Source organism: Carettochelys insculpta, chromosome 2 (genome assembly GCF_033958435.1).
Source record: "Carettochelys insculpta isolate YL-2023 chromosome 2, ASM3395843v1, whole genome shotgun sequence".
NCBI lineage: Eukaryota > Metazoa > Chordata > Testudines > Carettochelyidae > Carettochelys > Carettochelys insculpta.
The window spans coordinates 235051627-235077063 of record NC_134138.1 but is presented as its reverse complement, the minus strand read 5'-3'; the positions used below and the strand labels follow the sequence as shown (position 1 = coordinate 235077063).

The window sequence follows — 25437 nt, the reverse complement described above, 5'->3', positions numbered from 1 at the left end:
AGTCTCGAAAATGCAAAATGGTGGCTCATTTGCACATGTGCCATATGTATTTGTATGCACATGTGCCATATGTATTTGTATATGTCTAATGTGCATAGTCACAAATCTAATTTGCATTTTGTCAACACTAGGGTTCAGTGTAGACACAGCCACTTTGAATACTGCTGTGCCCAGTAATTTCAGTGGGACTGGATGTGGGTTCAGATAGTACCAATGTGACTAAAGCTATACAGTCATACCCCGAGATACACCCATTCGGGTTATGAGAATTTAAGTTTACAAGGAGTTTGATTTAAAACCCCTACCTCGTCTTACGAGGCATTCCTCGAATTTACAAGGACAGATCTAAATTTTGTGCGCCTCAGCAGGACACGAACGCCCTGCAGCAGGAGAGAGGCTGCAGCTCCAGGCAACATCTGTCCGCAGCTGCATCCTGCCCGGCGCGTCTCTCTGCAGCACCCAGCGGAGGTTTCCTGGAGCCCTCCGGCCCAGCCTTTACCTGTGGCTGGTCTGGGTCTCTGCCTCGGCTCTGCAGCAGCGGCGTGCCCCAGCCCAGCCGGCGGCCACGGGCTCCCAGGTGCTCCCGCAAGACATGGCTGCTGGGCGTGCAGCCCATCCCGGCCCCACCTCTGCCACTCGCTCCTTGGGTGTCTAGGGGGCTGCCGCTGCCCGCCCTGTGCAGCCGTACCTTGGGCGCCACTTGCCACCTGTGGCATTCCTTTTCATTTAGGGCCTCAGCCGCTGCTGGCGGGGCCTCTCCGCCGCGCAGCCCAGCACAAGCGAGGCATCGCCCCTTGCCAACTGGGGGCCTCCTGTGCCTGCCTAGCTCCCCGCACAGCCAGCCCCTGACACTGCCCCCTCCCCACTTAACCTAAGCTGCGCTCAGGCCAGGCTGCCTCCCCTGCAGCCCTGCTCTGCCCTGCTGGCCCCCTTGCAGCGGCCCCACTTCTGCACTGCAGGCAGCTACCTGTCTTTGCGCCCCCCTCCCAGGCACTCTTTGATTTCCGTTCCACTGTCTCTGCAGGTAAACGGACATATTGTAGAGTAATTAATGAAGGAAAAATGCCTTGTTAGGTTGTGTTATGATAACTAATGTTAACTATTGAAGTAATTGTGTTCATTTTAATGGGATTTGGTGTTGTTTTAGTGTAAATGTGTGTAAATTTTGGGGCTCAGGAACACATAACATTTTTTCCCATTGAAATTAATGGTAATTATTTTTTCGACTTTCAAGAATTCACCCTAAGAGGAGTTTTTCAGGAACGAACTACCCTTGTAAAGCAGGGGAAGACTGTATCTACACTTACTCGTAAGGTCGATGGCTGATACACAATCTTTGGTACACCAATTGCATACCAAAAATCAACTTTGCAGTCATCGACTTCTGCAACTGTGTTCACGGCACAAGGTTGATGGCAGCGCTTCTCCCATCAACCTTCCTTAATCCTTGCAGCTTGCGAGGAGTTCTAGGGTTGACGTTGACCCCAGAATGTGCTGTTTCACGCATGCCTAAGAGTGGCAGAATCAGGCACATAGTAAGTAACAGACTAGTCTGTTTCCTGCAGCCAAGGTGTCAGTGGGTTGCAAGGGATTGTCAGCCAACTGTGGGGCCAGCTGGTGCTCATCCTCAATACACCTTCTGTGCTTAGGGTGGCAAGTGACTGGCTAAGGAGCCATGAAGATTAGCTGTGTGTCCTCTGAGTACCATTACACAAAGTGAATTCACTTCAGATCTGGGGATAGTTTCCTTTCCTGTTGCACTGCCTGTAGAGTACAAAGGAAGAGGAACAAGTCGAAGCATCTGGCACAATATAACTACAAAATGTAACCAAGGTTAACTCTGCTCCATTAAAAGCCATTAATATAGTATATAGTTATACAGACAGTGGTGATACAGTACAACATAGTGCTGTGGTAATCCAGTGAAGAGAGTTCCAAAGCTGTTCCAGAGCTATAAAACTAACAGGAGAATCAGTTACAGTATAAAACAGATTTTTGCTACATGAGGTCATGTTCAAACGTAGGGATGTATGTTGCCCTTGTGAAAAATGCAAATGTCAGTTTGCATGCAGAAAATAACTCTTATGCGTACAGAAATAAAAGTTGCATGTATACAGTAAGTACATATGTGCACAGACACAAATTGTCTGTGTATCTGCTGAATGAGAGAAGTTTAGTGGTCCAGTGATTCTGAACGCGTCAAATTATAATTTAACATGGTCATTATATTTGCAGTTTTGTTAAATGCTTAATTACGTCTATATCATTGTAGATTTATGCGAACTGTGAATCTCCTGAAAGTGTCCCAGATTGGCGAGGTGAACTTCTGCATGCTGTTCAGCAAGTCTTTCTGACAGAACAGGATGTTCTTCTTGCAGCATTTCAAACAGAACTTGCAGAACTAGGTACCAAGGATGCAGTGGTATTAATGAACCAATTAGAGCACAGACTTCAAGAGCAGGTGATTCCAAATAACACTTCAGTTCAAAGCACTTTTATGTATACAGTAAGGTCTCAGAGTACACAAACTCAGAGTGCGCGACCCTGCTCTTATGCGTCTGACCCTGACCCCACCCACCAGCTTTCTGCTGCTTCCTCAACTGTAGAACTTGTGTTCTGCCAGGGAAAAAGCCAGACACAATCGCCCCCCCCGGCCCCAACTTGCATGAAATCCGGTTTTACATGAGGGTGCATGGAATGGAACCCTTGCATACTCTGAGACCTTACTGTATGTTAAATTTTAATCTCTGAGGTACAAATAAAGTATGTAAGCATTACTGAGCTGTTTCCTTTATTAAGTGTTGCATTAATTGCTGCTTATTTTAAAAATGCTCTAACTATATAAGCACTGTTAGTGTTTAAGTCAAAATGTAAGTAATATTAACATCTACGTCTATAGAACTGTTAAGAAGTTTTTTGTTTTGAGGAAACTTTCTGGAGTTTTACTTTTAAATTTGTAACATTAACAGGTTATTAACCAAAGAATGGCAATGGATTTCATTCAGAGTGCAGATAGAAAAAGTTTACTAATGGAAATTCAAGTACTGCACGCTCAGATGAACAATAGGAAGATTAATCCAAAGAGAGAACAAGAAATTGATCCAAAAAATCAAGGTGCTTTACATGGTAATACTCTTTGCATATATATCTGTGCGTGTATGTTCATACACACTTTTAAAAATATAATTACAAATAGAGTAAGATCGTGCCCTTCATTCTGTGTTTGTCATTTTCAGGATTCAAAAATTTCAATTTTACCTGAATAGTCTGTCTTTTGAAATCAAGTTAATGTTTCTGGTTACAAACTCTTACTACTGATGCCTAATTTAAAGAGATGTTGAATGATTCTGAAAGTGAGCCTGTATTGAAGTTTGCACCTTCAGGATTTTTTCTGAGCCTGCACTTCAATTTCTTAGATCCAACAACTTTTAGAGTATCTCTTTAAGATAACTAGGCATTGAGAATTATTAAGAATATCATGTATAGACTTGACAGACAAAAGTATTCGAAAACTACATGTACTTACTACAACCTTTGTGTGCTGCATGACAAATATGTTTTCTATAGCTGAGTATATTTTGTGATATCAAAACGTATGGTTTCTGTAGTTTTATCATCAATAACGTGTCTTTTTTATATATTTCAAAATAATCTAAAGAATGTGTATATTTTATATAACTATAATTCTTAATATCTTAACAGTCTATAGTCATTTTAACAAGCCCCTTTTCAAGGACAGTATCTGGATGCTGGTTAGCTCTTGCAAGCTTAAAGGCGTGTTGGGAGCCAAAGTTTGGGCATAAGAAAGGGAAATAATTGTACATTCAGTCCTGCTAAACAAATATTTATGTTTTAAGTGATCTTCACAAACATTAAAATTCACTCATGTACACAGGGCTGTCACAGGGACTAGGCACCATTGTGAAAGCTTATGTGGAGCAAGAGTAATTGTGATGATTCCATGCCTGGGACAGATTTCACCCCCAAAAAATAACAATGTTTGTAGAATGCAACCCAGGGAAAGGTCCATACTAATGATGTTTTATCTAGAAATGCTGGAGTACAACATGCAGCAGAAGCAGTCTCAGATACTGGAGATGCAAGTGGAACTCCGTAGCGTGAAGGATAGAGCTGCTGAACTTCAAGAACAGCTGAATTCTGAGAGAATGATGGTTTCAGAACTGAAGAATGAACTTGCCCAAGCTAAACTGGAACTTGAAACAACTCTTAAAGCCCAGCACAAGCACTTCAAAGACTTGGAAACCATCAGGTGTGCTTTGGCTGGCTAACTCTTCCTGCATTGGCATATTAGATGTTCATTCTTATATTGTCATTTGTTACCATATCATTTGTTTTAAGAAAATTGTTGCCATTGGAACTTAAGATTCCTATAAAACATTGCTCTGGAAAGTAGTCCATTTTCTGAATTGAAGTGCAAGCCTATGTAAACAAGGAAAACTTTGTTTTTCTAAGTTTCATGTATTGTTTACTCTGAAATACACAACCCAAAGTCGGATATTTTGAGATTTTTGTACATGCTTTAGGCCAATATCTACAAAATTGTAAATACTTTTGAACTTTATTAACACAAATAGCAAGAAAAAACAGTTTATGCTGAAACTCACATGGTATGAGAAAGTTAGGAGTAGTTTGAGGTAAGTTTTATGTGCAGTTCCATGTAGCTTATGTGACTTAATCACTCTTGTTTTGGGGTCAGCAGGCTAGATAGGATAAGGAATTTGAAATCGTGCTCAGGAAATAATTTTCACGGATTCTCTTTACTGACTTTGCAAATATGTCTCTTAAACACCAATTTCAAAAAGCAGTTCTGTGTGTTTCTTAATATTAAATGTGTTCCGTCATGCAGTTTTTTATGTTTTTGATAAAAACAATAATCCTAAAGGTAACCTGTGTGTCTTTGTTAGGACGGAAGTTAAAGAAAAAGCAGCTGAACTGGATATGTTAAAAGATACAATGGCAAATGAACAGAAAAAATCAAGAGAGCTTCAATGGGCTTTGGAAAAGGAAAAAAATAAAATGGAACGCACTAAAGAAAGAGGAAGAGAAGAGCTTGAGGTACACTATCTTTTTGTTCTCAAGTTATCCTCAACATTAAAAATGTACGGTGTAATCTATGGGCTAGAGTTTCTGCTCGGCTGCTGCAGTATATTCGCTGGAGTTGGAATGGGTGTACAGAATCCTTTACAAACAGCAGGATAGGAAGGTCTGATCCAAAGCCCATTGGAATCAGTGGAACGCTTATATGGATTTCAACTAGCTTTATCACACCTATGGGCTATGTCTACACTAGCCCAAAACTTCGAAATGGCCATGCAAATGACCATTTTGAAGTTTACTAAAGAAGCGCTGAAACGCCAGCAACTTCGAATCCCCTTATTCCTATCTGCTGTTAGGAATAAGGGGATTCGAAGTTGCCGGGGTCCTTTCGAAAAGGAGGCCCATCTGGACAAGCCGCATGGCAGCGAGCCATGTCAATTTCAAAGTGCCGCGGCCACCAGCATTCTAATGAGGCGCTGAATATGTATTTCAGCGCTTCATTAGTAAACTTCGAAATGGCCATTTGCATGGCCCTTTCAAAGTTTTTGGCTAGTGTAGACACAGCCATGGTGTTTAAGATATCAGTAGGAAGGAGACAGCCCACATATATCGTATCTTCAAAGAGATGTATTGGCTGACACAACAGCAGACACAGCCCCCACATAGGGTTGCTAGGCATTCAGTTTCAACCAGAATACCTGGTAGAAAAGGGACCTTGGCTTCTCTGGCTGATATAGCTCATAGCTAACCAGATGGCTACAAGTCCAGTTGGCTGCAGCAGCTGGTTGCACATGGCTCCTGAAAAAAGCTGGCATGTCCCTCTGGCTCCTAGGTACAGGGGTGACTGGGGGACTCTGTACATTGCTCCTTCCTTTGACTCACTAACTGCCCTGATCACTCACTCCACTGCTCCCAGTGGATGACACCTTTCAGACAGAGCACACTCTGAACTTCCTGGCAGGTTTTCCACTTAGAAGCCAAAGGGACATGCTGTCTGATTCCAATAGCTTCCTGAAGTAAACATTGCCTGGAGTCCACGCCCCCATCTCCTCCCACACTTTGCCTGCCTACCCCAGCCCTAAGCCACCTTCTGTATCCAAACTTCCCCCACTACACCACCTCCTGCATCCCACCTCCCTGCCTCACACCTGAACCCCCACCCATATCCTGAACCCATTTCTCCCCCCGCCCAGCAGAGCTGACGTCTTCATCCAAGAGCCTGTACTCCCTCCCACGCCCCAACTCCTGGCCCCAACTCAGAGCCCCTGCCCTATGCAAATCCCTCAGCTCCAGTCCCAGGCTTTCCTCCTCTACCCCAAAACCCACAGCCCCACCCCACAATCTAGAGCCCCCTCCTGCATCCTAAGCACCTCATCTCCAGGCCCATGTCAGAGCCCTCACCCCTCGTGCACCCCAGCAGTCTGTCCCAGACCGGTGAAAGTGAGTGTGGGTGGGAGAGAGAGAGGTCGGTTTCCTGAGGGTGCCAGACTATGGAGGTCCAACCTTCATTTAATATTTGCTTTTTAATCAAATTATCAGGTGAAAACAAGAATCGCTTTTTTAATATTTATAAAACCAATAGAAAACTCATAGTGATGTGACATAAAATATTGCAAATCTTTAAGGAATGTCCCTAAATAAAATGTATTGAGTGTCCATGTGGCCCTTACCCTTCTGTGGCAAATAGGCAGCTGTGCATAACGGGCTGAAAATCTACCTTCACCATTTAGGAAGTAAAAACAGCTAGTTATATACTGCCAGGGCTTTCAAGATAATCTTATGAAAACTAAAGGATATTGTAGGCAATGTTACATCTAAGTTGGTTACAAATATAAACTTCCTTATGGTGTCATGTACATTTAAAAACAAAATCTGATTCGTGGTGCTAAAGCAAATTGTCTAGTTTTAAATTGGTGTGGGGAACCCACGGCCAGTGGTTCAGATCCGATCCTCAGCTTGCCTGGATCTGGCACCCAGTGGTGGGCCTCCCCTCCCCAGCATCCAGCCCAGTGGGGGTATGTAGAGCCCTCAGCCTGGTAGGCCAGATTCAGGCAAGCCAGGGCCAGATCCACTCACGCTCTCTGCCTGGTGTAGGGGAGGGAGAACCAGCTCTGTACACTGCCACTCCCACTCCCCAAGCTGGGGGAAAGTCAATGCTGAGAAGTGCTGCCTAGAGGTGTTTCTCATGCTGCTTAGATTGGCCAGAATTACAGCCAATCAGAGCAGCAGGATGTGGCACCTGGAACCAGCGGGGGACACAGAGCCACATGTGCCCCCTGGGAGCTGTGCCAGGTGAGACCCCACACCCCAGCCCATTCCAGCACCCTCCTCTCCCACCCTCCCTTACACCCCAAGCCCCCTTCCTGGAAGCCCTCTCAGATGCCGAACACCCCATTTTTAACCCCACCCCAGAACCTTGGGGCAGGGGCACAAAATCTACTAGCCTTGGCCCGGTGTATGAGGGGAGTGTCTGTTGTTGTTATTGTTTTTCAGTTGGGGACCATGTCAGGGAGGTGGGTTTTTGTTCCTTTGTTCTTTCTCACTTATGTGTGGGCCCCCAGCAGATTTTTTCCTGCGAGTCAGCATACCCCAAGCCAAACATGTTTCCGTACCCTGGTTTAATTACTTAAAATTTTCAGCAAAAGGACATATTTTAAATGAATATAACTGATCAATTTTCTTTTTTCTTATGGAAGGATTTGAAATTTTCTCTTGAGGACCAAAAGCAAAAGAATTTACAGTTAACTAAACTTTTGGAACAAGAGAAACAGCTGTCCAATGATCTGCATGAGAAAATTGAATCCCAGGAAATTCTGAATGCAGCTCAGCTGTCACATGAACGAGCCCGTAATTCTGAGCTTCAGGTGCTTCTTGAATCAGAGAAAGTTCGAGCTCTTGAAATGAGCAGTGCCCTAGAAAGGGAGAAAGAGCTGTGTGCTCAGCTTCAGGGTGTTGAAAAGAAGGAGAAGGATGGCACACCCAAAACAACTGAAGAGTTACTTAAAGATTTACAAAAACAAATGGATGAAAAACATGACCGCATAGTGGACTTAGTCAGTGAGATGGAAGGATATAAACTTGAATCTGTGCAATTGAGGCAACAGATGGAAAAGGAGAGGCAGATTCAGAAGAAGACGCTGCAGACAGAATGTGATGCTAACATATTAGCACAGAAGAAAGTGCATGAACTGGAGTCCAAAGTGAAAGATCTTCATGGGCAGCTTGGAGAGAAGAGACAGCAGGTTCATAAACTACAGCATGAGGCAAAGAAGTTACAGGAAATAATACAGGAGCTACAGAGAAAAGAACAGGAGAGGGAGGTAAAAAAAAAAAAAAGCTGAAAAAACAATATGCCAGAATCTCTGCGAGGTAGAGTAGAGCTTAGAAGAATGAGTTGAAAGGTGCCACCATGCTCCTAAATCTCTAATGTAATTAGATGGGCAGTAAAATTGAGAAACAATTTTGTCAGATTGAGTTGCCACTCTTTTAACTCCGTCTTTGACAGGCTCTCCTTTATTTGGGCCAGCACGTTGCTGGTGATGCACAGCATGGATGCCAAAATCATGGACAGGAGTATTAGACCACTCTAATTCTGCCTACTCCAGAAAGCTCTAGAGATACCATCCATGTATCCTGTACAAATGAAATCACAGAGTTGGGGTTACTCACTGACCTGTGGCAGCTGGAGAAGTAACCAAGACCTGAATGTGTTCCCACATGCATACTTGCATTGCCAAGCAGACCAAGCTGGAGTCCCACCACACAGCCTGTTCAATTAATTATTCCTGTTCAGGAGTGCTCCAGGTGCTTGTGCATAGGGTTGGCCTCAGGCATAACACCATGTACAGGTTACAGTAAACTCTTTCATATCCGGCAGCCCCAGGACCAGGAGGTGGCTGGATATTCAAATATTGTGGATAATAGAGAGGTACACCTAGCAATGCATAACACTAAAGAAAAACAAGATTAGATATTAAGAAACAAATAAAAATGTATGCAGAGTACTATATTTACCAACAACAGTAGTATTGTACACTGCAAACTTATACTCTATTTGCTGTATTTATTTGTATTTCACTATACTGTACTTATGGAAAACATAACTAAAATATATTTATGGTTAAAATGCTGGTTATCCAAGAGTTCCAGACAATAGAATGCCAGATATGAAAGAGCTTAATGTATATAAATCATTTTTGGAATGAGTATATAACCCCACATAAACCAAAAGGTGGCCCTATGTGTAGGACTATGTGTTGGAAATATCACATATTTTACAAAGGTGAAGAATAATGAACAAAACTCTGTGCTGACTTAGACTACATATAGCCTCAGCCACATAAAAGGGTTACACTGGGTATAATTCAATATAGACTTTGATCCAGCATGCACTTTTTGGTCTGTAATTTGACCTAGAATTGGATACATTTGAAAGTGTTTTTTCAGTTGAAGTAAACATACCATTTATTTTTATACATACATGTGCAGACTACTTGGGATACATCCAGTGAGAGAACAAGAAATTGGGTTCTGCAGCAGAAAATGGAAGGAGCTGAAATAAATGAATCAACTGATCCCACACTGAGTGAAGTGAAAGGAGGTGATCTGGGTGAAGGAAATAAAGTTCTGGAGAGTGTCAGACAAAAGCTAGAAAATGTATCTTCAAAGCTGAAACAGTTGGCACACAAAGCCACCAGCAGGTTAGATGCATCTTCTGCTGCAGGTTTTTTCTAGTACAGGTTGTTACTTCCTTGTCCGGCTTCCTTGGAACCGGACTGGTCCCAAACCAGGGAATTTTCCTGGCCAAGAGAGGTCGGTACCAGCCCCTCTGCTGGTACAGGCTGTGGAGCCCCGTAGAGGGGACCAAAGAGTACAGCCCTGCAGGAGCACACAAAGTCCTGCAGCCATAGGGCTGCACTCCTGGCTTCTACTGCCAGCTGCAGGACCAACTCCTGCTATGGGTCTCCACAGCCACACTGCCTCTTTCCTAAGCATTCTGTCCATTGCCACTCTTCCCGCTCCCTTCCTGAGCTTGAGTGCCACAAATGAGCTCTTTATAGCACTCCAGAAGCTCTGGGAGGATGGGGCAGGAGTTGCACAGTGCAGGGCGTGGCTTTTCCCCCGAGTGCTTTAGCCCCAGACAACTCCCTAGGGTGCTGCACCACAGATATTTCCAGATGACAGACATCTGGACCATAGAGGTCCCTCCTGTAGCTGCAAAGAAATTGCCGCTTACTGGCATTTAAATCAGAACTGTATTTTCCTGGTTTACTGAATTTTTTTCTAGCAAGCACCATTTTTGGTTTTCTGTAAACACTTTTCATAAATATATATACATTGGAATGTTATCAAGTCCTTTTGGACTGTTAAGTGTTTTTACCTGAGAAATGGTCAGATTCTCCAGAGTCCTCAGTTCCCATTCAACTAAAGCTGTCCTGGACTCAAACAGCATGCAGCACTAAGCAGTACTGTTGTGCGGAAGGGAAGCTTTGCAGTGCTGAAAACCTTTGCCCTTCTGGGCTCTGGGTGTCCCAAAAATTCTTAAGCCACTGTGAGCAATTGGATTTCACACATTTTCAGAAGCACAGAAGATGTTCCAAGCCTTGTACTTCACTCTAAGCTTTTCTGTTATTAATCAGAGTGACTGTACAATCTAGAACTGACTCCCATTGTGCTTCCATAATGCTGGTGTCACAAGTTCCCTCTCTGTAAGGTTGCGGCCAGTAGAAGAAGGTTCAGAAATGTCAATCTGAATGATTATTTTGTGAACAAAATTCACAATTTACTGAATCCATGACAAGACATTTTTTCATTACGTAAATAGTCAAATAATAATTGAATAATATAATTACTAAATTCTTTTTAGGAGGTTTCCATGTATATGAAGCTGAAATAAACCCCCTCCCCGCTTGTACAAGAAGCCCAGTTTTTTGCCTGCACTGATAATGGATTACACTACATGTTAGATTCACTGTGATCTAGTTTTGTGCTGGTGAAAAGTCTACAGTCACACCACATAAGACTAGAGTAACACAGGAATGGAAATTCTACTTGGTGTGAATGGATTTTTATAGCATTGTCTCCTTTGGAAATTTCAATCACTTTCCCTTATGCCTTCCTTCAGAAAGGCAATGCTGTATAGAACTGCATACTTCACTGTAGTTACGTTGTATGACATTGTATACACCATAAATATTTGCTGCTTTCACTCCAGGTTACTGTTTGAAACAGCAGATGATGAGGACTTTATTGGGGTACAGAATAATATTGAAGATGTTCTTTCACTGTTGAGAACATTACCTGGATTATCCCAACTAGAAGAGGTGAGAGCATAATCGCTTTGGTGAACTTAGGCTATGTCTACACTACCCCAGAAGATCAACCTGCTCAGGGTCACAGTTGACCCCTGAACTCCTCACAAGATGCAAGAAGTGAGGGAGGTTGACGAGAGGAGACTCTCCCGTCAGCCTTGCCCTGCATAGACAGAGAAGTTAGCCAAGCGCAGATACGTCAATTTTACCTACACAATTAGTGTAGCTAGAATTGCGAATCTGCAGTTGATTTTCTTAGTCTAGTGTAGGCATAGCCTCATTCAGTGAAAAGTCAACCCTAGTCTGTGCTTGTTTACCGTTGGCAAAGAATGCTGTAAATACATTGCCTTTTACCTTTCAGCTTTGACGTGGGGTCACAATTTGACATATATTTCACAATTCCTACCATTTGGCGGGTGGTGGGGGAATCCCCAAAATAATGTAACTTACTCGCATAGCTGCAGCCTACTGTGGGAAAAGATTTAGTCAATGTTTCTTGGGTGTGAAAAATCATTGTCTAATATTTATTATATCAAGCTGTTTCAGCACATTTACTTAAACTATTTTGTCTTTACTAAGTAAAGAGAAATGTGGCTGGAAAATCTGCATGCAGTTATGGAAGGTCAAATCATGTAATGAGGCGGTGTGGCACAAAGAACAATGACTGGGCAATGCTGGATCTTGACTGAGCTCAGTCTTAAAGCCAACATTGGTGCAAGGCATGTTTTAAAAGTAGCTCAGCATTAGCTTTCCATGTTTTGTTCTAAGATAGCACTACTGCACTTTGACTTTTTAGAAATATATTTGAATATAGTAAAAATAAACATTGCACATTATTATTATAAATTAGTTTGTGTTGAAATATTCTGGTATAATATGCAGCATATACTGTACTGTAAAAAAATCACTGAACTAGTGTATTGACTCGCATGTTGTTCAGATTAACTTTGCACTTTTTGATCTTTCAACATAACATAAAGCACTGTTCTCATCCACATGAAAATTGTCATCTATGCTAGGGTAGGAGTCATAGCCAACTGACTTCATGCAAGTTTTTTTCCTTTCTAGCTGAAGTTAGCGTTGTCCCCTGGGACTTCCTCTAGCTCCTTAACTGAAGGGCTGCTGAGACGAAATGCAGAACTGATGGGGTTTGTCAGCAGACTGAGTGAGGAAAAGAACAATCTGAGGAATACTGTTATGAAACTGGAGGAAGAACTCAGAAGATACAGACAAAGAGGACCTTGTGGAGACTATGTGTGTATCTTCTGTATGCATTGCCATAAACAAATGTGTATATAATACAAAGCACCACTCTGTTTTCACATATGACAGGTGAAAGGCCAGGACAGGACAGGACAGGAAAGAACAGGACATACACAAATCCTGTTCAGTACTCAGTGCGTTGCCATTTTCCCTTTTGACTCCTAAGGTGGGTTATATCCCATCAACCACCTTAGGAGCTAACAAACTCAAGGTGATTTCAAGACTGGAAAGCTACGATAAACCAGCTATTAGTGTGGGGTTTAGGGACAGACACGTTGAGTATGCTGTCCCTTGAAAGTTAATAGCATCATTTCATTATACTCCCAACCCATTATTCTAAATTTGTGAGGGCCCAAGGTTCACCTCAGGCCACCCCGGTAACGTGATGAGCACACCACTGAATCAATGAAAAAATAACGTTAGAAGATGTTGTTAAAAATAGCATGTGGTCCCTCTCCAGTCTTCTAGATACTCACTGGACAGCGGAGCTAATATTGATACGCTCCTTGGCTCTGAGAGAGAGATTTGGAACAGAGAAAAGTTGTTTCTACAGAAATCTTTGAAACAAGCTGATGCAGAGGTGTCCAAACTGAGAGCAGAAATAAGGAGTGAAGCTTTTCTGAGAGAATTGGGATCACATTCTGAAAATGCTGTTTTAAAGGTAGGACGCTTGACCCAGCCTGCACTCTGAGTGCACGAGGCCTGTTTTCCATTGCTTTCCCCATTAGTGATCTCACTTAGATGAACAGGGGGTACCAGTTTTTTAGGTTCAGTTTTCAGAGGCTTGATCTTAGAGACATGGAATGCCATTATAACTTTCCTTGGGATGAGACACAAACACCCATGCCCCTCCTCTGTAAGTTCTGATGCATATTTTACTGCAGCTCCAAACAAGCCTACATTATGTAACTGGTATTAAAAATGTTAGCATTAGTGCAGGCTCCACCATGGCAACAGGAGGTGAATAATCACAGATGAACTTCAGTAGTAATCAGGCCAAAATTCTGTGAATTTTAATAGCCCTCTAAATGCTTTACTTAACAGTGCTTTCTTTGCTTCTTGTCATCCAGATAATTTATGGAAAATTCCTGAGAGCAGAAAGCTTTCGGAAAGCTCTTATATACCAGAAAAAATATTTACTGCTCTTAGTAGGTGGGTTCCAGGAGTGTGAAGAAGCCACCCTAGCCCTCATTGCAAGAATGGGAGGGCAGCCTTCATACGTGGACCTAGAATTTATTACACATCGTTCAAAGGGGTTTACCAGATTTCGCTCTGTGGTCAGAGTGTCCATTGCAATTTCAAGGTAAATCGCTGGAAGTTACAGTTAACCAAATGCAAACATCCAGTTTAGCATATGTTTCATGTCCGGCCGTACTTAATTTACAGTATAGCAGAAATTGCAGATCTCACAATCTTATGCTTCTACCCCAATTTTGAGGCTAAATTCAGGTCTCTTCCCCCCGGCCCTTCCCTTGTGTTGAGGCCCCATCTCTCCCTTCTTGTCCCCCTCTTTCTGCCCTTCCCCCCTACTACCCTTCTTCTCTTGCAGGAGCCCAGAGCACCACCGCCACAGCCCCCGGTACCAGCATGCCAGTCAGTACAGCTGCAGTGCACTGAGGCCTGGTGCTCTGGGCAACCAGGTGGAATGGTTGCCGTACCCCCAGTCCTGTTGCTCCGGGTAGCATGGATACAGTTCCCCTAGCCTAAGGTCTCTGGCAGCCAGTGCAGAGCACCAGGCAGGCAGTGCAGCCCAGCACCAGCTACCCCAAGTCCCTGCAAGGATAGGCCAGCCAGCCTCAACCTGCCTGGGCCAGCCAAGGCAGAGCCCCGGAGGGGGTCCTGATTTGTTGACTGAGTGTATATGGGAACACAGAAGGCTGTCTGGGGAGGCCCAAAAAGGTACTTGCCTCCCACAGGTGTTTGGATGTTGTATTTTAAAAGTCAGTCCTGGGAGGCAGGAACACCCATTGTCAGTCCTGAGCTGCCAAATTTTTGAAGTTACTACAATTAATACAGGTCCGTTATTCTGCATGTCTTGTCCGTAATGCAGCCACAACAGTTTGGCAATCAATCTTCAGTTCATGTAGGGCCTTATATTTTATCAAATTCAGTATCTGGTGGAATCCAGCGTTGTTTGTGACACACTCTAAATTATAAGTCTTGGTAGCCATCAAAACAGTGCTGCTCAAAAAGAGATCAGAGTTATGGTGGCCGCTGGTAATGTGGATCAGAACATTCTGCAGCACAACTGTACATCAGAGCTGCCTGGCTCTGTGATGGAATCCAGTCATTTAAGAATTTATGGATTATGATAATAAGCTCTAAAAATTACTAATGAATCACAGGTCATGTCTCCAGAGCACCTGTATATTTTATGAATGTATCGTTTCCTCTCTGTAGATTTGCTTTAAAAATAAAACCAGTTCCTTCAAACACACACTTCTGTTTTATGGATTACAATGCCTATTTAAGAAATCAGATTGTTAAAATTAAGCTTTTTGGATATGATGAGGAGAGGGTGTTGTGTATAAAAGCAGTAAATGTTGTGTCTGTCTTTTTTTGATTCCTCTGTGAGGCCTCCAGTCTGAAAATACAAACGTGCTTAATTTTAGGTTCATCAATAGTCTTCTGAACTCAGATTATTCACAATCTTCTACTGACCGAGTGCAAGTGTTTACAATATGGGGGACCTAGTCACTGAGGCTTTTCCCCTAGAGCAGCACTTCCCAAACTGTGTTCTGTACAATGTGAATAGGTGTTCTGTATAGTATAGTTATGTGACTCATCCCAAAACAATCAACCTGTATTGTTTCAGCACAGGTTGTGTTCAGAGAAATCACATGATGCTGCACCTGATATGAGAGGATCCAACTCTTCCAGCATCATTCCTAATATTAAGTGGATTTGTGATCAAAAGATGGAAAATATTTTTCCCATTAAAAAAAAGAAACCTGTCAGATGTTAGCCAGAATAAAAAGTTTCTGTAAAAATAACAAATTTTCAAAAACACAAAATTTAAAAATACTTTCCAGATATAATTTATTTTGCATTCATTTCTTTTTTTATAAAAACATTTTTTTAAGCTTTCAGGAAGGACAGTCCTCTTTTTTTGAACAATATTGTTTCTGTTTTTGTACAAAAGAGAGACCCTGATCATCCTTTTTTTCAGGTGTTATATTGATGTTTTGTGTTTGGGTATGGACTTAATTTTTAATTGTTATACTTAATTTTAGGGTTGCTAACCATCCTCCTATTAGAAGGACATTAGTTGTTCCTTCAGATGATTTTTTCTCTTGATATTTTTCGTTCTTTGTAAGGTAAAAGACTTCTAAAAACCTAACTCTTTTAAATCAACTTTTGAGCATTAGGTGTGGCAATTTTTTGGTTTGAAACCCTCCACCTCTGCTCCTTGGCCCCCTGTATATGTGTTGTGTCAATATAATCCAAAAGTGTTCTGTGGCCAGCTTATTTTGGAAAATGCTGCTTTAGAGTATACCACTGCAATTTGTACCTTTTTCTGTATTGCCTCTGAATTTTTTTGCTATTTATTGTGACTTATACTTTAAAATTTAAATGCTAAGTAATGTAGACATTGAGGACAAATTGTATTGGTATAACTGAAGGTAGAATTGAGCCCGCATCTTTTTCTTAGGTAAACTGTATTCTTTAATCCAACTTCTTTAGGATTTAAAGTCTATGTCTTGTCTTTGCTGCAGTGTGCATTCTTATACTCTCTGAAAAATTATGAACTTATTTAAATAAGAAAATACTTGTTTTACTCAGAAGTATCTTTTTGTTTCAATGCAGAATGAAGTTCCTGGTTCGTCGGTGGCACCGAGTTACAGGTTCTAATTTAATAAGCGTCAGCAGAGATGGTTTTAGCCAGAACACAGGTAAATCACTGACTGGTAACGTCTGAAGAAGCATCATCCATGAATTACACTAGTACTGAGTAAACCTTTTAGGTCACCCTCCTCTGGTCCAGATTCAGTGGATTGCTCCTTCCTCTTCATTTCATTAAACAGACGTACTGTTTCTGAGGTTCAGGGTAACCCCTTCAGCAGTTCACTGCACTCCACTCAGCAGAGACATTAGTCTGAACTCTCTTGTACCTTGCTGCTTGTCAGATGCAGTCGGTGTGGATTTGAAAACAAAAACATGTCAGCTTCCTCTTAGGAAAAGAACAGCATGTGAACTAAGAGATTTTTCTGTATATGCTGCAGTATTCACCAGTATCAGAAAGCCTTCCCCAGGCTCTAAGGGTGGCTCACTGAGTGAGTCCTGCTCATGGATAGACAGGAGCCTTGACTAGCACAGAGCCCACCACACAGCCTAAGACAAGGGCAGATGAGGAGACATGGTTGACCACTGGATTGAGCGACACTGCCTTCCTTCTTGCCATAACCCCAAGATAGACAAAGTTCTAGTGTCCCCTGAATCAGAGGCAGTGCTAACTCACTGGGGCCCTAGGCAGGAAAGTTTTGCCTCCCACCCCCAAAAGCACACAAAAAGTGAATAGGACGCCCCCTTGAACAGCTGCTTCGTCTGCCTATGCCTAGCACCAGGTCTGCCCTGCCTGTGCCTAAATCCAAGAGATGTGATTCTTTGTGCCTGAAGAGGGTCAAAAAGTCTTTCACTCACTTCTGACTGTGTAAACAGGAAGTGAAATCCTGAATCTGTTGAAGTCGGTGGGAGTTTTGCCATTGACTGTTGAGCCAGAATTTCCTGCATGGTTTCCTATCAAAAACTCTTTAAAAAAATATGCAGAAGTCTCTATTTCTTGAGCTTCAGGAAACTCTCGTGGGCTGAATACGCTTCTGCTGGGAAATGAATAGGAACACAGCCCACAGGATGTGTTAATATAAATGTCTATTTTGAAGTGCTACATCAGGAAAAAAGAGGTTACTCGCTTTCTCATAATTGTTCTTTGAGATATGTTGCTCATTTCTGTTCCAGTTAGGTATGCACGTGCTGTGTGCACAGTCATCAGAAAGGTTTTCCCCTGGTAGCACCTTTCAGATCAGCTGTGGAGCCCCATGGAGAGGCACTTCCCTGGTGCTCAATATATGACCATGCCAACTTAGTTTCTCCTTAGTTCCTTCTTGCCAGCTATTGTGACAGAGGGGAAGGTGGGTGGATCTGGAATGGGTATGAGCAACACATCTCAATGAGCAATAGTTACAAGAAGGTGAAAAACGTTTTTTTTCTTCAAGTGTTTGCTCATGTCAGCTCCAGTTAGTTGATTCCAAAGCCCTACCTCACTGGCAGGGTTAGAATTACAGAACAATAGACTGGAATAACAATCTGCCAAAGGCTGCATCATCTCTGGCTTGCTGGGTAATGGTGAAGTGGGTGGCAAAGTTGTGTACCGAGGACCACATGGCCACTTTCCAGATCTCCTGTATTAGTTCCTGAGCCAGGGACACCATTGATGAGGCTTGTGCTCTTGTGGCATGAGCCGTGAGAGCTAGAACTGGAATGATGGCTAATTAACAGATGTGGATGCAGGATGAGCTCCGTGATTAAATCCTCTGCAAATAAGAGTGGGAGACCTTCCATAGGGACTGCCACTGACACAAGTAACTCATTCAACTTCCGAACTTCAGGCATTCAGTGTAAAAGGCAAGCACCTGTTGAATGTTTACAGTCTGAGTGCAGGAACAGTCAACAGAGAGGAAGGTTACAAGTAAACAGTGGGACAGCATTAGTCGGCATGGTAGGCATTGCTAGCTGCACTTCCTTAATTAGATGTGGTTTTTAACTCTCACTTTACCACATGCAAAATGAAGAGTGCACCTGGGGTAGCTGTTGATGTACAAAATGTCTAATTGTTATAAGTTGATATTTTTGTATCAATAACACTAGTATATTGTTTTAGTTAATGAGCTACGGTCTGATTCATTAGCTGGTGGTCTGGAGCTGTGTGGAGAACACAGACCTTCTTCTGATAGATCCAGATCAGACCTCGAGTCTCTGAGATCTCCTGTAAATTTTCAGCATAAGTAAGTTTGTTAAAATAATTATTTTTGTCTGAAAAGCTTTTGTGCAATTAACTAATGCATTTTCGGGGAGTAGGAAGTCCATATTTTGAGATGTTATATATTTTCTGTTGGAGGCCTAACTCTGCAATCTTCCGCCTTCTGATGATATTCTTCAAAAACCATCGACGGTGTTCATAAATGAGCAAAAGGGTTTACTTCAAATTACATAAATGCTTCTACCGTCTCAGGCAAGCATTCATCTGTATTCATTCAGAGCACTACCACTAGGACACTGCAGTGAAGTCCTAGTACAGTTGAAGTCACTGGAGTCAGTATTTCATTCCTGAGGGAAGATTTTTCAGAGTAACTCCAGGCTTTTCTTGTCTTCCGAGTTGTAGATCCTTATCATTTCTGAAAACTGGGGTTCAGCAGTTTTTAACATTCGTGCCATGGATGCATCCTCTCCCATCTCTGTACAAATAGTGTGCCCTCATTTGCAATCTCAACCTAAGGAAACTACAGCAGTTGGTTACACAGAAAAGTATTTATCTAGTTTTAGTTGTCTGTAATGTGATTTAGCCACTAGTAACTACAGAGAACTAAAACCATATAGAGATACTTCAAAAATGTTTATTTTTCTAAGAAAAACAACTGTACCTTAAACTACTGCTACTTCTGCATGTTTAAGGTAGACTCAGTGACAATCTGACTTGTGCTTTCTGCCTCAGAGGAATGCAACAGAAATCTTGGGAGGAACAGAAAAGTGAGTGAAGCAGCTGAGGGTACAAAAGACAAAAAAAAAAAATAAAAAAGCTGCAAATTTCAGAGCCCAGCTGCACAGACTCCCACTCACAGAGCTTGCACTACAGCACTAAATATAGCAGGGTGGGCATTCCCACTCACCCCCTGGACCTGCCCACCCCATCTTGCTAGATTTCAGAGCCCAACTAGGAATGTTGACACTGCTATTTTTAGCAGCAGACTCAGGCCCTAGCCTAGCCTAGCCTCAGTCTTTTTTGCAGTGCAGATGTGCTTTGAGGGGGAGAGGAAATCGGTGGGTGCTGTTTGGGGGAAGTAGCAAGGGGGCAGGGTGTTGGGAAGGATAGAGTATGTGCACACAAGTGGGGAGGCAGCATGGAGATCAGATACATCCCCTCAGTAGATCGCTGACTTTCTTAAAATCATATCACTATAGCTACTTAAGATTCATAAAACACTGCTGCTACATTCTCCTTTGGAAACAGGATTCCAGTATAGTAACTTCTGTTTCTGAAACCTACATTTTATTGTCTTCTCCTAGGTACCAGGGCAGCCATGCTGATTTAAGCCCAGCTTCCCTTGCATACTCTCAGCTGCATAATTATGACCCTGACAGAGCTTTAACAGATTATATCAATCGACTGGAGGCACTACAAAGACGCCTGGGAAGCGTACAGTCAGGTAAATCTCCAACATTCCTCTTTCCAACACAACGACACAAATACCTGTTCTGAGTTAGGCAGTATATGCTGGTTTCTCAGTTTCCACTTTAAGGTAAAACCTCACAGTTGAACTCTAGAAGAAAAAAATCCTACTACAAATAAGAATGGGCAGAAACTAAAGAAACAAACTGTATGCGGTTGTGCACTGCATAAATATGTAGCTTTTGCTGGGGCTGTCTGATAATCAAAACTTTGCTCCAAACTTAACAGCTTAAAAAGAATCTCAAAGATAAAGAAGTTTACAGAACAATTTCTCTATCAGGATTTCTCCTGTTTAAACAGCCTTTGCACTGTTGGCTGTTTTCTCCCTCCAATGCTGACAGTTCCTGAATACTACACTTCAGCATTTTTATCATGTCTTCTGAAAAGGCTCTTCCTCTTAGAAATGCCTTAGTCAACTCATCCACTATTAGTTACTGCTAGTTTTGGATCCTATTCAGAGTGACCCAAGTCTATAGAGCCCTGCGCAGACACAAACTTGGTATTCACATCTGCATCCACACAAACAATCCATGCATACAAAGGAGATATCTGCAGGGTTCTAGACACAAAATTTGTCCATATAAGCAAAAATGAACCCTGGGTACCTTTGGATATGAAGTGGATATCTGCAGATTTACAGGGCTCTATGTATCTAGTTTGATACAATGGTATGACTCAACAAAACAGAGCTTAGAAACAAGTATGTATTTTACTTTATTGTACAATTCACACAGGTCACCTCAAGCATCTTTCAGAAATGTCAGATGGTGAATGATGACTACAAGTTAACATCCAATTTCTCCAGGCACTTAAGATTTTTTTTTTTTTTTTTTTTTAAATCTTACAGGTTCTGCTTCCTATACTTATTTGCACTCTGGGGTTAGAAGATAATATCCTTTTGATATCACCATCGCTGGTAATGATGAATGAACTGCCTTTTTGCAAATCTGTGCTCTGTGCTTTTGTATAATGTGTACATGGTGGGACCAACATGAACACAGCTGTACGAGTGGACAATTCCTTTGCTGGCACATCCATGCAGACTGGAATTTCTGTATATAGGCACCTTGTGGTCATTCAAAAATTACTACATGTATATTTGTGGAATGCTAATTTAAATGATTAAGTTATAAAAAGTGTGTATTTATCAACTGCAGTACAACGAGTGAAACTTGTCCATTTGCTGAAGGTGTAGCTCAAAGTGCACTGCACTTCTTCTGACAAGGCTACTGAAGTCACATGACTCTGTCTTAATATATTTGCTACTGGCAGTGCAGACAGAATATATCACTTGTAGAGACCTATTTTTGTAATGGTAGAAGTTTTGAATTTTATGGGTATTTTGTCAAAGTATTGAAATAAAGATGACTTCATCCTTTTAACTGCTTCTGGTTATTGTATGTACCACAGCATGTCACATGCATGCTCTTAAAGGATAATTAAAGCCTCACTCTTGCCAAAAAATTAACTCTCACTACCTTTGTTGGTTTCAGCTTGAGGGGTAGGCAACAGCAGGATTTACAGTAAGCACCAGAGAGCTGCCAATGGCTGCACTGGGAAGAAGCTCAGCCTAGCATGAGGTTCTACTGCAGGAAATCAGATGTTAATTTTACTCACCCTCTAAGCAATGGGAGTTTCCTAAGAGCTCACCAGCTACAAACTTTGTTTTATATTAGAAAAATCTCGTGAACTCTCACACTCCCATTAAAATACTGTTTGTTTTAGCCACAAAGTTTTGTTACTCAACAGAAGTGTAAGCATCAGGCTGGCTCAAGTGCACATTTATCCATTCTTTTATTAAAATTCAACAGAAGGAAGTTTTAAAACAGTAAATTAAGAGCCTTCATTCTATACTTTCTCAAACTATTTCACAAAGTTTTAATGAAAAATTTCTGCAAGTCAAACAAGAGCTACTTGCCCCCACACGTACAGTTAACAGTCCTGAAACATGTTACTCACTTCCATGTGAACAGAGCTTAGACAAGTAGGCCATGTCCACACTAGCCAAAAACTTCGAAATGGCCATTTGAGAGTTTACTAATGAAGCGCTGAAATACATATTCAGAGCTTCATTAGCTTGCGGGCAGCCGTGGCACTTTGAAATTGACACGGCTCGCGGCTCGTCCAGATGGGGCTCCTTTTCGAAAGGACCCCGCCTACTTCGAAGTCCCCTTATTCCCATCTGCTCATAGGAATAAGGGGAGTTCGAAGTAGCCAGGGTCCTTTCGAAAAGGAGCCCCATCTGGACGAGCTGTGTCAATTTTGAAGTGCTGCAGCCACCTGCATGCTAATGAGGTGCTGAATATGTATTTCAGCGCTTATTAGTAAACTTCAAAACGACCATTTCGAAGTTTTTGACTAGTGTAGATGTAGCTGTAGTGTGAGAAAAACCTTATTTGTTCACTGTGCCTCTTCCTGGACTACTTCAAGTCTTTGACTGTAGTGCCAGGATTTAAAACAGCAAAGAGCAGCAGAAAGTTTAAGAAATTGTGTCCCCCACATATTTGGCACTTTTAAAACAAAAAGGTATCTAAATACTGCTATACAGTATCCATGGTTCCCTTGACATCACTGTAAACACTACTATAGTGCACACATTTCATTCACTTATAGTACACAATTAACAGAGATACACCTGCCTTGCTCTGCTCAGATCTTGGGTAAGAGTAAGGTCGTACTGCAGATCTTTGCACTGAAACCAAGACTTCCAGCTGGGACTAACTATTGTGGGTACCTAATTTTCCAGAGGCTGGATGGCTCAGCTCTCTGAAAATCCAAACCCTTGAAAAAAAATAGTCTCAAGCTAAGCACCTAAATCGCCTCTCACATTAGAAAACCTTAACATTTTCAGTATTGTCAAGATTAAAACCACTGCAATATTTGGACCATTTATAATGATTAGTTCATTATATAAAAATGCTCACTTCTGTGAGCATAGGCAGGCCTGGAAATCCACAAAATAAACATGTTCCAACGTGTCTGATGCTGGTGCATATCTTAACATGAACAACAGACTCTGTTCTCACTGAGGGCCATGAGAGTGGCCTTGCCCCTTTTGATTAGCTAAATCAAGGAATATAGATTTTTAAAAAGCACAATTTTTTTTAAATACAAGTGAAATGCTTAACTTTATCTTAAGATTTGACTGAACAGTTGAGTACACCTAAACAAATACGCAGACGACACTTTAAAAGTGTTATGCAAATAGAAAAAAAGATGGCATTTTTATAATAAAATGTCTTGTTAATTTAGCATGTACAATTCTGTGCAGTGCAGTTTCACTTTTAACACTACACACCCAATGAACCAACTTTCCTATTAATTCTGCGTAACTTATTCAAAAACAGTAATTTTCACAAATTAAAATACAGAAATAATTTTATTTCAAACTTAGCATGATCGTTTCTTGTATCTGATAACTGGGTTATTAGGCGTGTGAATCATGGTTGTATAGTTGATGGTAGGAAAATATCCATTGATGAGATCAAATTCATATAAACGAAGCAGAGTAGACCAAATAGTTTTAATCTGAACATATGCAAAGTTTTCTCCAATGCAACGATGACGACCTAGAGAAAAACCCAAGGAGGAGAATATTTGTTGAGCTAAAATATGAGTTTAAGAACAAGATGTGTTTTTCCTTTAAATGTACACTACTGCTTCTTTCAATATTTTTAAAAACTTAAGGCACAACTTCAGCAAAGCATATACAGTAAACTTTCATATCTGGCAGCCCCAGGAGGTTGCTGGATATAAAAATATTCTGAATAATGAAGAGGTATATCTAGCAATGCATAACACTAAAGAAAAACAAGATTGGATATTAAACAAAAATACAAGCAGAGTACTTTACCAACATAGTATAGTACATGGTAAACTTACACAGTCTTTGCTGTATTCGTATTTACTTTCACTATACTGTATTTATAGATAATTAAAATTTACTTACAGTTAAAGTGTCAGTTATTTAAGAGTTCTAAATGACAGAATGCTGGTGAAGAGAGAATTTACTGTAAGTGCATACTTAGACTGATATCAGCAGGACTGAGGCACATACATGTGGCTTTAACTGCCACAGCACTGCTGATTAATGCACTGTGTTGATATCAAACTTCAAATCCAATGCAGCCCTCACAGCAGCAAGTACCTCATACTATCTACAGACCAGAATCTGCTCTATTTTCTTGACAAAAAGCTTCACTGATTCAGCATTAAGGGAGGAGAACACACATTCAAAAGTTGTTTCCAGACCAACCATAGAACTTTCCTCTGTACAATGTAAAATGATGCATCGTTATTGCCATCTGAATTAATCTCCACACTGGACTTTCTTTAGTGACAGTGTAGTTTTTTCCCCCCAATGACAATAAGGAAACTAAAGCCTGGTCAGATTCCTTGCTTGCTGCCAGCAACTAAAATTACATTTAGAATAGACAAATAACTGTTTACTTTGTGCATGAAGCCACTTTAAAGTCAGTTTCACTTTTTTCCCATCTGATCAGTCTCCCATTTGTGAAACTCTTTCACAAAGCAATGAGAGAAAAACTCAAAACTTTGGACACTAAGTATAAAACCACACAAAGCAACAAGGACTCAAGTGTTACACCACACAATACTTGAAGTGGACTAGATTTTTTAAATGGACTACAGGTTGAACTTCTCTAGTTTGGCACCGTTAATTCAGCACAGGTCAGGTCTTAATTTGCCGGACCACATGAGATCAATATTGTCTAGCAGCATTACCAACACTTCCACTGCTTACTGGGCTCTTAGAAGGCATTTAGGGGTAAATTACAGCTAAATAACAGCAACAAACAGAGCCAGGACTGGTAGCTGTACACAAACTTTACAGGACCATGGGAAACTTGGACACACCCCCATGATAAGTGGTTGTCTGGCTAACTAAAAACATGCCAGATTACAGATGTTGCTGGACAAGACAGTGCCACACTAGAGAGGTTCAGCCTGTACATTCCTCTTTTTGTTTAAAAATAAATGTAGTATATGGTAACATCTGCTATTTTATCTATGACCTCATGTAATATCTCACTATTATTTGACTTACCAGCACCAAATGGCACATATGCAAACTTCTCTCCAGCTGCAGGGTTATCTTGAAGGTAACGATCAGGTTTGAATTCTAAACTTTCTATCCAAGAATCCTTAAGTCTGTGATTAACGGTGGGCGATACACAAACCTGATGGCCAGGAGGAACAGTATAGCCAGCAACTGTCTACCAAAAGCGGGGGGGGGGGAAAAAGAGAGTCCTGTTACTAAAAGCAACTGCCCCTTTTCCTTTTGTAGAAAGTTCTCTAAAGTATCATCCTCATCTTAGCTTATAAAGAAGGGAACAATTAAAG

The 25437-nt window shown here is 41.5% G+C and overlaps 2 protein-coding genes across 8 annotated transcripts in view; one reads left to right on the top strand and one right to left on the bottom strand.

Moving 5' to 3' along the window:
• AKAP9 (A-kinase anchoring protein 9) overlaps positions 1-22151 on the top strand; it is a 252463-nt gene extending 230312 nt beyond the window's left edge. For 3 of the 6 annotated variants that reach the window (XM_074984762.1, XM_074984760.1, XM_074984757.1), the window contains 14 exons: positions 2273-2461; positions 2970-3126; positions 4051-4270; positions 4926-5076; positions 7755-8378; positions 9547-9758; positions 11273-11381; positions 12438-12623; positions 13093-13293; positions 13703-13935; positions 16440-16525; positions 18511-18634; positions 19914-20053; positions 20924-22151. In XM_074984762.1, coding sequence (XP_074840863.1) covers positions 2273-2461; positions 2970-3126; positions 4051-4270; positions 4926-5076; positions 7755-8378; positions 9547-9758; positions 11273-11381; positions 12438-12623; positions 13093-13293; positions 13703-13935; positions 16440-16525; positions 18511-18634; positions 19914-20053; positions 20924-20967 — 2676 coding nt within the window. In that variant the 3' untranslated portion in view covers positions 20968-22151. The remainder of the gene's footprint in view (positions 1-2272; positions 2462-2969; positions 3127-4050; positions 4271-4925; positions 5077-7754; positions 8379-9546; positions 9759-11272; positions 11382-12437; positions 12624-13092; positions 13294-13702; positions 13936-16439; positions 16526-18510; positions 18635-19913; positions 20054-20923) is intronic. The other 3 variants (XM_074984761.1, XM_074984758.1, XM_074984759.1) reach the window with 2 other exon arrangements.
• Positions 22152-22392: 241 nt separating this feature from the next.
• CYP51A1 (cytochrome P450 family 51 subfamily A member 1) overlaps positions 22393-25437 on the bottom strand; it is a 48811-nt gene continuing 45766 nt past the window's right edge. Inside the window, exons 9-10 of one of the 2 annotated variants that reach the window (XM_074986230.1) lie at positions 25142-25310; positions 22393-23645 (exon numbers count right to left, since the gene is read on the bottom strand). In XM_074986230.1, the coding sequence (XP_074842331.1) occupies positions 23467-23645; positions 25142-25310 (348 nt within the window). In that variant the 3' untranslated portion in view covers positions 22393-23466. The remainder of the gene's footprint in view (positions 23646-25141; positions 25311-25437) is intronic. The other variant, XR_012644259.1, reaches the window with a different exon arrangement.